General features: G+C 40.4%; 1 protein-coding gene across 2 annotated transcripts in view; it reads right to left on the bottom strand.

The window, feature by feature from the left end:
* The window catches only part of LOC144535343 (estrogen receptor beta-like), an 82,121-nt gene that overhangs the window by 4,322 nt on the left and 64,320 nt on the right, over positions 1-13,479 (bottom strand). For both annotated transcript variants that reach the window (XM_078277763.1, XM_078277764.1), the window contains exons 7-9: positions 6,412-6,545; positions 3,411-3,594; positions 2,241-2,537 (exon numbers count right to left, since the gene is read on the bottom strand). In XM_078277763.1, the coding sequence (XP_078133889.1) occupies positions 2,241-2,537; positions 3,411-3,594; positions 6,412-6,545 (615 nt within the window). The remainder of the gene's footprint in view (positions 1-2,240; positions 2,538-3,410; positions 3,595-6,411; positions 6,546-13,479) is intronic.

Raw genomic sequence — 13,479 nt, forward strand, 5'->3', positions numbered from 1 at the left:
CACACACCTGTAAAGGCAAGGTCTTGCAGTCTTGGACTTCCAGTGAGGTTTTGCTCTATTTCTCTCCATTGGACTGTAGATAAGGGGTCCATCCACACTCACGCTTTGTTGCTTTTCCAGGACCCTGGTCATAGCCTGCTCCACGCGTAGATCCGCGTTTGCTTTTTCGCTCCTGCAGGCATTCCACTAAGTTACCGTGGTGACAAATGAAACGATTGACGTTGAATAAAAAAAGAATAGACCAGGTTTTCAATGAAAATGCGGAGATGGAGCGAGGAGCTTTAGCCTAGAGCAGGCACGCGATTCGTCGGTCACGTGATCTCTCAACAGAATCCACTTTTGAAGAAACGCAATATGACATCATGCCGTGATGAAAAAAAAAAAGTTAACTTTAGGGCTGAGGGCACATTGCAGCCTCCTGGCCTCTAGGTGTCCCACTAGCGCTCGTAGACCGCTCGTGTCCCACTAGACTCGTAGACGTGACCTACCTGATAGGTTTGGTATTTATGCATGCAGGTGTTATAACGTATATTATCTATTCTAAGGAGCTTCTATGGACGGATCAGTTTTAAGGTGACATTGGCCCAATCCCAAAGTGAGCCCTGAGGAAACTAAAGACTAAAGACTCACAGACTTAATTGATCTCAGGTGCTAAGTGAGTGAGTGTGTGAGGCCAAATGGGCTCAGATAGGTATAAATGGGATTGGGACAGCACTTCACGAGATCACGTTACCTTGGTGACGTTTAATAACAAAGATGTTGCTGACACTTGCCGGTTTGGGAATCTTCATTTTAAGTTTGTTGCTTTCCACACGGCCAAGGCACAGGAGATGGCTGCCTGATTCAAATTTTTTTCGAACTCTTGTTTTACAAGCTGGACAACAGGCTGGTCTGTGTTCAGTGGTCGTGTGTCGTGCTGTTATTTACCTTTGTAATTTCCGGATTTCCCTATGGTCTCCGCGGTAAACGCCACAACGCTTTGAACTGTGGGTAATTCCCTTTGGTGAAGTCTGCATCGACACAGACTCACGGAAAGGGCTCGGTAAGTGTGTACTCAAACCCTCACGCACTTTGAAATTCGACATTGGGACAACCCTAAGCCCTTACGAATTGCGCAAGAATGCGCACCAAAGTCCGTGAGTCTGTGAGTCCGGACTTTGGGATTGGGCCATTGTCTCACAGAAATACCTAGCTTAGAATGTGTGAATCTATTATGAGTTTGGTTACAACCTTCACACAGAGGCATTGGAGCCTGGAATGTGAGACTATTAGAAGAATCTTCCATAAAAGGTGTGGTGTACTGTTCCACTAAAATAGATAGCTTCGACTGTGTGAGGAAAAAAAAAAAAAAAAACAGTTTAAAAAGGATCCATTTTGATGTTCATGTTAGTCACCCTTGGGCAGACGCTTTCATATGCTCACGGTTGTCTCATTGTCATGAGAGTTTGTTCACTGTTTGAATAAGCTGCATTTGATTTGATTTGATCGGACTGGTCGTCATCTTTGAAGTCTCCCAACATCAACACTACCGGTGATCAACAAAACACACAACAACGGAGACACAAATGGGCCATTTAAAAGGACACTCCCAGACTGTCCCACAACACCGCACTAATCGCCGCAAGCCCGATTTGATGTGAATGCAACCTTATACCTATCCGTTTTTTTCCTTCCTCCTCCTTCCTTTCATCTGTCCTAATTTATTTCCTTTAGAAGAAGACTCGGGGTTCCTGGCACAACTTCACCTATAGTACTTCCAAGGTGCATGGAGAGAGGAAAGAAGTCTAAAGAGGTCAACACTTGTTGCACAAGCCAACGTGCTGCTGGAGTTTTGACCTCTTCTAATTTCTTTCCTTGCTACTTTTCTTCCGTCTTTTTCTTCCCTGCACTGTCCTTATTTCTTTTATTCTGTCCTCCCTCCTTTCTTTACCCTCTGCTATCTTTCTCCCCCTCTTTTCTTTACCCTCTGCTAACTTTTTCTTCCTCCTTCTTTACCCCCCTTTTTTCTTTACCTTGTGCTTTCTTTTTCTTTGTCATTCTGTTCTTCCAGAACACCTGCCATGAGTTTTTACCACATACAGAAACTCTTCTCCTCTTCATTGATACATGAAAGATAGTTAAATACCTTTTACATTTTAATCAAGGGAAATAAAAAATAAATAAAAAAAAACTCCCTGGTGGCATTACAACTTTGACTGAACTAGAGCATCTGAGTTGTCTCCTCTACTGCTGTAACTTACTCATTGCTGTCCATGTGAAATGAAGGTGAGGACTGGGGGGCCTGCAGGTGTCTGTTCAGGGTCGGGGCTTCGGCGGGTCCATGCGGAGGCACGGCGGCCGTGTGCTCTGGGCCCATCTGCGGGTGAGATGGGGGCGGAGGGTACTGGTACTGGTCCGAGTATGCGTCAGAGCTGGGTGAGGACGACGCCTGACTGCCGCTGCTGGACGTGTTGGCGTCCAGCATCTCCAGGAGGAGGTCGTACACCAGCACCACGTTCTTCCTCTTCATGGTGGACAGATGATCCATGCCTTTGTTACTGCATAGACAGGGAAGACAGAGGGAAGTATATGTTGCAGATTTAAAAAAAAGGCCCACAAATTGTTTGAGTGAGTTGTGGTTGTTATTTCAAGCTTTTGACTTTACTTTAGTATCAGGATAGTCTTGTCATTGTCAGACCTATCTCCACAGTGCTGTGGAAGTCTGGATAAACCACAACAAATGCATTCTGGGATAAGAGAAAAAAACGCTCTGGGTTGTTTGGATTTATTTAAACTAGGGCTGTCAAATGATTAATCGCTGAATTTCTATAGTTAATTGCATGTTTTATCACATGATTAAAATTCTATTATTTTGCATTTCAGAACTGTTTTTAAGTACATATTAACAATAGAAAGCAATTCTTACCAGTGTATTTTTATTGGGAATCAAATGAATGCAAAGAAAGTTACTTTATGAACTTGACTTTAAGATTTGTATTTGTTTATTATTTATTGTAAACAAAAGAAAAATGTGTGAATCTGTGTGAAAAACATGTAACGTGTCAAATTTTTAATTATTGTTTGTCAGCTTTCTCAATTTCTTGTATAAAAAGCACTGTGTGAAAATTATACAGGTTTTATTATCATCACTATCAACTAAAATGAGGTTGTTTTTATTTTCCTCTCAATCACCTTTACTCCATCATTTAAGAACTGTAAAATCAAGTAATCTGGTAAAGTGTCTGAAGTGTACGTCTGTGTGTGCTTATTCAAACCTGTTGAGGATTAATGTATGAATATGTTTGTAAGAGTGTACTATAAATAAGGCCAGACATAAAGTTGGCTAGTGTCTAAATGTCTCAGAGCACATGTGCTTTTCCGATCGTCTCCTCCGGATTCGGGCTGCGGTTTCCTGCAGTCTCTGGCAGTACCTGACGTGGCGGATGTGGGAGAGCAGCATGGTGAGGTGTCCAAGGCGCAGAGTCTGCTCCTGGGTTGACAGGCCCAGTTTGGAAATGGCCCAGACCAGAGCGTCAATCACTGAGTCCAGCAGACGCAGCAGCTTGTTCCTGCTCTCCAGCTCCTCAGCCGTCTGAGGGGAGCTCGTCACCACATCTGCAATACACGGCACAGCGAATTCTGGTCAGGTACACGAACAGGTCATTTTTACTTCGGAGATAAACTGATCATCTGCTAAAGTATCGGGCCAATATTGACTGGGCTGTATGGAAAAATCCAATATCGCAATATATTTGACAGAATTCATCAATGTAGACTATTGGTGCTTTCGCAAAATATAAACACAACGAAAATGTTACGGCAGTTCGACCAATAACTGGTTGGAAGCCAGATATCTCAAAGTATCTGATGAATCTTATATCCCCATCTTTTACACTTACTTGCAGCAGGGGGGAAAATTAAATAAACAGTTGAAACGTTAGTCTTTATTTTTTACAAATATTAGGCTTTGCGTGCAACTTTGAATAAAACGGTTAACAGGATATTCGGATCCACAAAAACTGTTCAACTGGTAGCTACCTCCTTTGATTAAACACTGGATTAATCAAAGTACACACAGCATTTTTGATACTCTGAGGTCAACAGTAGCCATAACCTTAAATGGTGCTCGCTGACATTTGTTGCATAATGTACCTAAAAAGCTGTGGACGTCGTGCATGTGATGGGAATGAAAATCAAAAAGATTATATATGGCACTGAAACTCAATCCGTGTTTCGATTTGTGTTGTAACATTTACACAACCAAAAACCAAATACATATTAATTCTTTAATAAAACACTAACTACTGTTGGAACCGAGACTGTATTTAACTGATCTTAAACAAAGAGCATGTGACCTCCAAGACAAAGGAAGCACATGTTGCCTAACACATGGCCTCAAACAGAGAAAAGGCCTTACGTAATTCTCAAAGCCTGAAAACTTTGCACTTCCATGAGAAAGAGTTCTCAAAATGGCCGGAAGTACGTCACCGCCAAGAACACTGTTTTCCAATTGGACAGCGGATCCTGAACGCAGCATGGGTCTGAAGCTAGGTGAAAGCTATAAGAGTATCCGCCACCCAGTCCTCCAGGCTTTTTCGCTTGCAACCTGTTGCTGAATGAGAGCACCCTGTCAATGTTGTACGAGAATAACTAGTATCATTCGCTGGTCGAGTGAGCTGTCTGTGATACAAAGGGATCCGACTGGGACACTGACCAAACCTCCCAGAAGTAATTCCCTGTTCCCACCACTTGTAAACATCTGGCTCATCAAAGAACCTGAATGACATCATGATGGACATTCCAGATGTAAAACTATAGATCACCCAATCCACTCACCACACAGGACAGACTGAGCAGTTAAGCCACAACCTTCCATCTGTCCAAATACATAAATCTTAAAATTCTTCCTGTTCTCTCTGACTTTTCAAACTCAATTTCACTTGTTTCGCAATTGTTCTTTTTTTTCAGCCCAGCTGCAGGGTAGCAGAGTCAACAAGCAAGAGTCTGGCAGAGGACGGTGCATGCGTCTGTTAGGGAGGAACTTTGTTAAACTCTGCAGGGACGCCCAGAGAGGTTGGTGACCTCCTTGAGTCCTGTACAGCGGATGCTGCTGCCGCTGTTGAGTGAGGACAGCATGACCGCTAGGAACACGTTACAGGTTAAAAAGTCTTCACTACAAAATCTTCTTCAAACAAACCAAACGTTCTGCCTATCCAACTTCTTTGGTAGGATCACCTGCACTTTCAATGAAACCACATCCAAAGACTTGTGCAGTGCATGTTTGTCTTTCTTTGTCTGCTGTCATGAAAGTGGCGCAGATAGGCAAAACATCATTTCTTACTCTTTATTTTGCTCTTCATCCCTTTCCTACTTTTTTTTTTTTTTAGCTATTTAGACTGCTTCAGCTGCTTTTTTAATGCTCTATCAAGTCTTACTTATGGATTCAAAATGCTCCACATCTTTCATCACTGGGAATTTTATACAACTTATAAATTATTTTCGTGCTTTATGGAAATATTGAATACAGCTGATTGAGATTTTCCAATTTGACCCACCCAACTCATTCATTACTCTTTTAAAACTGGCTTACATTTGGATGAACAAGTAACTTTGTTCATCCAAATGTAAGCCAGTAATTCAGTTTAGCATCAACTTTTACAAAAACTTCCATACCATATTGGTATTAGTCAGCTTTTTTAAGACACTTAATAATAACAACCCTTTCCACTTTTCCTTACAACTTCACCTTCTTACACATTTTAACCAGCAATTCAGTGCAGCGACAGCTTTTCGAAAAAAACTTTAAAATATTCCACTTTTTTTTTTGATACACTATAACAAATTATTCAACATTTCAATGAAATTCATACTTATTAAAACCATTCCCACGTTTCCAACTATTCTCACTACTTTTTTTTAGCATAATCTAATCTAAACATGTTACATTTTGTAGCAAATCTGTTTGGATACAATTTGCCTCAGAGTTCATAACTATGAGAGAAAATGTTATGCGTTTTATAAATATTATAAATATAATATTATATTATTATATAAATAATATTATATAATATTTATATTTAGCCCAATATAATTTATATATATTTTGGAGACACAAGAATGACAAATGTTTTGTGATTTTTAAGTACGTTCAAAAGTACTATTAAAAGTAAGCATTATTTTGACAATCAAACTATTTTGGCTGTAAGATAAGAAAGCCCCTTTAACCTAAATAGTGATATTCAGTCGGGTCAGATTTGTTTTATCAGATAAGTGGAAGGTGTCATTGACCCACTAGGTTCCACAACCACGCAATCGGGGTTATGTAAGAACATAAACACACACTGATGCGCTGACTGGACAGGATCGACACAAACTAACTTATCCGTCACAGGGAACACAAAGTGAAGACTGTGCTTCGTCTGCAAAACTCACTGGAGTTGAGGAGGATCATGGCCTTCAGACATACATACTCCTCCCGCTGAAGCTTCAGCTCACGAAACCGAGACGTGGCTGCCAGCAGCATGTCGAAAATGTCCATGATGCCCTCCACGCACACTCCCTCCTCCCTACAGACAGAGACAAAGAGATTAAAGAACAGAAAAGAAACATAAGAGACAGATGGAAAGGCAAAAGGAGAACAACAGAGCGGAGAAGCGAAAGGAATGAATTCAATTCACTCGAAACTTTATTCATCCCCTGGGGGCAATTTAAAAGCACGAGGAGTAGTTTCTGACGAGTAAAAAATATAATACACACAATGCCATGTAACATAATAAGTTTACTTAAAGTGCAAAAGTGCAATAAGATACTGCAGCACCATACTGTATATCCAGTTTTTTTTTAGAAAGAGAGAGGGAAAGTAGGGGAGGAGGAAGGCAAAGGTAGAGGATGTGCTTTAGTTTTGGCAAATGTAGAACTTGTACAGCTCATTTTGAATTTTAGAGAAAAAAATAAAAACTGAAAACGGCGCCAAGGCATGCCCATTCCCACAATGATAATGCATTGTGAATTTTCCTTTTTCCGATTATTCAGACACAACATGAATGCAGCACAAGCACCCGTGATAACGCAATGTTAACGAAAGTGAAAAATAATTTGTACATCTGCTCAAAATTCACTTGGTTCTTCCTTGGCCCTTCCACCAAGTTTAATGGAAATCGGGCCAGTAGCATCATTCTGCTGACAGGAAAGATTAATTTTTGGCCTTTATGGATAGACAGCTGAAGACAGGAAAGGGGAGAGAGAGAGAGAGAAAGAGGGAATGACATGCAGCAAAGGGCTCGGACTCAAACCCGGGCCACTGCCATTAAAAATGAGTATTGTTAAAAACGGTCCTTCCTATGATAGACAGTAATTCTGCAGGCCTTATGGCCATGGGGCACACATTGTGTGTAACATGCATGTAAATACGCATTTAAATATATATCACATTTCAGTCTTTTTGAGCGTGTGTACTAACATGGTGAGCACGCTCAACCAGGTGAGCTAACAGAACCCCGCCGGTTGTGTTTTGACATTCAGATCATTCAGCGTCATTATAGAGAATTATCGCGGCAGGGTCCTGCATCGCCCTGTCGAGTTTAATTTATAATAATGACCCGCTCACCCACATTATTATATGGCTACTTACTAAAGAAATCAATAATTTGACACAAAATATTGATTTAAAAATGACTATTGTTTAAAAATGGTCCTTCGGAGTCTATGATCAGAACTAGGGGTGCAAGACTCCATCGTTATCGCAATATCACGTTGCGCAATATTATATCGAGGGGCGCAAGATATATCGACTCAATATCGTTATATCGAAAGTATGCAATATTTTTTTTTGGTCGAGCGCTGCATCCCGTCCGTTGGCTGTGTGGCTTAGTTATGTTTGATTTAGAGCTCACTTGAAACGCTATAATGATCACTTCATTGGCCAGTTACCGTGCCACTTGCACATGTTCGTGCACGTCAGCGCACGGGTCCACTACGTGACAAACCCTATGGAGCGTACCATGTGACGTGTGTGCATATTTCAACAGAGTGACAGTGTAAGTGAAGAAATAGATAGAGACAACTAAACGGAACGAATCAGAGTAAAGAAAGAAAACTTGTGTCCTGTTCTCTTTATATATTTTATACTGTCCAACCAGTAAAACATGGTCCTTATTTATTTATTCATGTTGGACCAGTTGAAATAAACCTTGTAAGAAAACTTGTTTAATTTGTTATGAATCTATTTTTATGCATTTTCCCGTAACTTTTGAAATTTTACATGTTTAAAAATATCGAAATTAATATCGATATCGCAATCACATTTTGTCAATATCGTGAACTGTCAACATCAGAACTGCGCCCATACCAGAAACAACAGTATTTAACAAAGCTGTGTGATACACTTTTTAAACTCCTTATGTACTATAATATTCTGTTTCACATATACAGTGCATTACATTAATGCATAACTGCATAAACCAGATGCTTATTTCCAATATACAAAATGCAGGACAATATAAACCCCTTCTATAGGTTAAGTTATCAAACTTGTACTAGAATCCAAACATTATTATAAACACGGCCCTACTTTACAACCTCCTAGTTGGCAGGTGTGTTATTTGACACTTGATAACACTGCAGAGAGCAAACTAACCGACAGTTTGAACCTAAGTGCTTTGCTGCTGCTATTATTTGGATTATTGAACAGCACATCAAAGATGTAATAAACTCGGAGGATCTGGATCCAGCCACGGGCGTTAACAACTGTGATGCAAATTTATGTAGCTAACTGAAGACTGGGGACGAAAACAATATTCTAAGTGTTGATTGGCTACAACAGCATTGACTGGTTTTCTTCCAAAACTTTGCACCTCTGACTTGACAAACTCTGGAGACACCAACAGCAAACAGCTTCCAACTCGGTAATTCACACTGTGGCATCTTTCTCTCCTCTCATCTTTCATTTGGAAAAAAAACTGTTTTGTCTTTTGAATCATGAAACACAAACTGGCTTAAAAAAAAAATAAAAATAAAAAAAAAAAGTTAAAAAAAACCCCACATGGCTAATGAAGTGAAATAGTGATGGAGAAAGAAGATCCACAAATCAGAAACTTAGGAAACGACTCTTGCTTTCTGTCTTTGTTCGAGCCTCTTGTTGAGGATGGATTAGCAGTCAGGATGTTTTCCTGAGCTGTCCGGAGAAAGGGCTTTTCCTTCTTAAATAGTCCAGGAATTTAGCTCGTTTGATCGGCCGTCGGATGTTAACTGAAAGGATTGAAAGCTCAGCCATCTTCAAAATTTTCTCGAGTACCCTACCGGATTTTGCTGACAAATCTGTAGCAAAGGGTGAACTATTAGCTCTGAGCAAGGTGTGACAAAAACAGAAAAAGTAAAATAAATCCCCTAACCCTCTGAGACCGCAGACCCTCTCCCCTATTTGTAAGATGCGTGACCACATCAAACACATTTTGCGCAAAACTCCAGCTCAAAACTACACCCACTGTCCAAGTCACAGGTTAATTGAAACAGGTCTAGTGAATTCTTATGTTAAACATGAACAATATTATAAACACCTTCGAACAATTTCTGGACTAAGCTATGTGAAAAACAAACCAACCTAGTTGGAGCAATAAGCAGAGTATGAGCTTAACAGACCATATCCCTCATGTTCTATCAGTCTAAATGTTAAACAAACTGTAAACTGACCAGCCAGCATTTATCATGTATTTTTAGCCAAAGTCCTATTTTTAAGGACGTTATCTGACATTAAGCGTTTCTGCAGCAGGGAGCGGAGCAGCTGGGGGTTGACTCTCCACGGTTCTCATATGCTTTATAAGTCCTAATGTGAAAAAGCTTAACGTAGTTTAATGTACCTAAACAGCGATCAATTATCCAAAATTCTCTCTCATATTGCTCCTCATAAGCACTGAAAGTCATTGTCAAATCTGCAAACAAGTTCTTGTTTTAATTTTTTTATCATATTACAATTCAGTAGCTACAGTATTTCAGTAAAATCTTTAGAACGGTCATGGCTTTCATGCAGTAAAAGTCCGAATTTACTTTGGGTGAAATAGAGGCCATTCTGTGCGATGCTGAGAAGGACAAAGACAGTATTTTGCACGAACCACCCCTGGATCCCAAAGATGTGAGATGTGTACCTATATCGGAGTATGAAGGGAGGTAGATCAGACATGGACTTTCGTTTTGACCAAATGTCATGGAAGCAGAAAGGGTCAAACTACCATAACATAAAAAAATATGGTGGTAGAGCGCTGAAGTGGTACTTTCACATTAGGACAGCACAGTTTAACACTCTTTAGAGTGTAGTTTAGAGTGTAGTTCAACAGGGACACCCCGCTTTAGCATCTTAACATCTTATGAGGGCATCTTAACATCCTTCAGAGCAAGATCCCTTGCTCTGAGGGATGTTAAGATGCCCTCATTCTTTCCTTTAGAGAGAATAGTGGAACGAGTCAAGTTCAGTGTCAAAGATGAGCAATGTAGTGTTGAGAAACCTGCATCAAAACCATTGATGTCACAGACCTCCTTAGCAAGAACTGTGGTTGAGATGGGCCTGGTGAGTCTGAATTCATCTTCATAGTTAAAAAGTCCAACAAATGAGTCTGTCCATGTTGTTCAAAACACCTCCAGCATGCTCCTGTCCATGTTCAGGGAAATGTTTCCACATCCTTGCTGTGGAAATGGCTACTGGGCTGCATTTACCCAAAAAACGTACACACAGCCTTTCTTTGATGTGGAAAAAGGGGAGAGGGCGTGAGAGCAAATCTGGCAGGAAAAAACCTAGAACAAAGGACTATGATTACTCAGTCAATCTGGCCCCAGATTCACTCCTTTCACAAATGCATGACTCTTTGTCGCCTGTCAAGTCCCAAAAAGGGATTAACATTGATCATTGCAATACAGACTCATCAAATGAACAGGTAGCCAGCAGCAGCTATGATACTGAGCATCCTGATGTAGCAAGTTTCCCTCAGACAGACACTGTACCAGCAAATACTGAGACCAATACATTTGCTCCCTGGCTACATATACAAACACTGAGCCTAACTGGTGACATCAGTGTCTCGCAGAAGCCAGTGTCTTGCTCCAAAGATCTGGCTTGAAGGGGAGACTATTGAGCAGGTCATTGCAGGCTACATTGGTCAAGTGAAAAAGGTGGACTCCGTTTTATGTGTGCCAACCTACATTTTACAGATGGCTGCAGTTTCAAATTTTGGCCCAATTTTGCAGTACTGTGCAGCACAAAAGGCTCTAAATTTTGACACGATATTGATGCCGTTCAACACCGACGTGAAAGGTTCAGGCTTACACTGGGTTCTAGCTTCAGCAGATTTTAGGGATCGGGACATTTCCATCTACAATTCCATCCACAGCTCTGTAACTGCAAACACTGCCTGTTCAACATTTCTCAAAGTTATGGCCTGTATTTTCACGGCTGCTGGAAAAGATTTTCAGGTATCTGATTGGACTGTTACAGAGGTCATAAATGTCCTACAACAAGGCAATGGATATGACTGTGGTGTTTTTACTATTCTCTATGCCTGTGCAGTCATCAGGAACGATCAATTAGGGCAGTGGACAGCCACAAAGTCAGACTGTGGATCCAGTCTCTTGTTGAAGAGTACAAGCCAGGGAAACACAGACGGTCAGGCCTCTCCTAAAAAGAAATCCTATGTCACAGGAGAAAGGTGCAGTCCTATGATGTGGAGACGAAGGCTGTACTAGTGAGGGAGAGAGACTACAAGTCCACTTGGAAAAGGCTACAGATGGATCATGCTAACACCAATAACTGGACCCTGTGCTACTCATCCAGATGTAAGGGTGACCCAGAATACAAGGATGAGTACATTTTGTGTGTAATTTGTAGGCGGTTGTTTCATGTGAAGCGCATGACAGAAGATCGTGTAGTCATTGCTTGCACTGATTACCACAAATGTGTTATGTGCTCGAGCTGAGCTGAACCTGGGTGTTTTCATCTAACAAGCATACTGTGAGGGTCTTCCAGGCATTCATCATCTTCCAGGCATTCATCACCTTTTCTTGTTTGTTGACTGAAGTCTGAGGAATAAAGCAAGAGACCGTTGCAATAATAATAAATAAAAAATAAAAAAAATAATTTCAGCTAGCTAGTGTTTGAATAACTATAACGTTACCGTTAGCTCCCTATGTCTTGCTATGTTATAAAGTTATAAAGTAAACTGCATCTTAATTCGTATCAAAGTATAGCTATATTTCTAAAATATGTTAATGTAGGTGACGGCAACGTTACTTATTTTTTAGCTTAACGTAATATTAACTTTAGTTAGCTAACGTTAGCAGGCAGTCAAACGTTAAAATCAGCGTTTAAGTAACGTTAATTGCCGGTAACGTTAGCTAGCTCCCTATGTCTGCTGGCTAGTAGCTAAGTCACCCTAACGTTAACGCTAACGTTATATTAGCTAAGTTTTAAACTGCAGCATTGTTAGGCTAGCGTGAATAGTCTAGCTATGCCACAGAATAAAGCAACATTGCTAGATTTTGTACGTTAAGTATTAACGTTACATTACTTTTTGTTAATGTTAGCCACAAGTTGAAGGTAACGTCAGAAAATGGCAGACCAAAATGAGGCGAGAACCTTATTCTCAATGTTGAAAATGTAGTTTTACATTTGTTTTAATCATTAGTTTGTGGCGTTGTTTGTTTCTAATGAGATGTTCTAATTTCTCCCTAATCCTCCAGGACAATTTACACAAGATGGCCAACAATATAGTGGCCTTGGGCGGTAAGTTAACATTTTGAGTTAAATAACTTAACCTGGCTACGTGTGGTCAAGGCATCAGTGAACTTATATGTTTAGTCGGGCAACATATTTGTATGCAGCTATTCTTGTAAATCATGTGCACGTCTATTCATCAGGTGCACGTCTATTCATCAGGATGGATAGATAGACACACACACACACACACACACACACACACACACACAGTGTACGTGCAGTTTAATGTCCCAAGTCCCCCATGCCAAAAAAAATGGCAGGACGACGACCACATTCTCCAGAAAATATTGTGGCTAGCTAATTGTGATATATTAAATGAATGACAAATGAAAAAATGTATTTCTGACACTGATATGCATAACAGTGATGTGAAGTCAGTGAATTAATTACGTAAAATGTATTGTAACTGAAGTTCAGGGACAGCCAAGGTCAGGTAGTGAGGAGCAGAGACCACAGGGACCACCAGGGACGGCTAGTGTACATGTAGGTTCAGGTTCTTCTGTGCAGCAGAACATGTCCAGGTTTGGATATTTATTAATTCATTTTGGCTGACATTTTTTTACAAAGCAACTTACATATATCAATTATTACAAGGCCAGTCTCCAGCGAGGGTAAAGGTGCCTTTCAGCCCATATATATATGTATTTGGCCTAAACCCTCTAAATGTTTAAATGAAATGAATGTGTCTGTCGAAATACACTTTTCCAACTGTTTTGTGCTCATCCCAAAAAAAGAAAAAAAAT

The sequence above is a fragment of the Sander vitreus genome, chromosome 20, assembly GCF_031162955.1.
Source record: "Sander vitreus isolate 19-12246 chromosome 20, sanVit1, whole genome shotgun sequence".
NCBI lineage: Eukaryota > Metazoa > Chordata > Actinopteri > Perciformes > Percidae > Sander > Sander vitreus.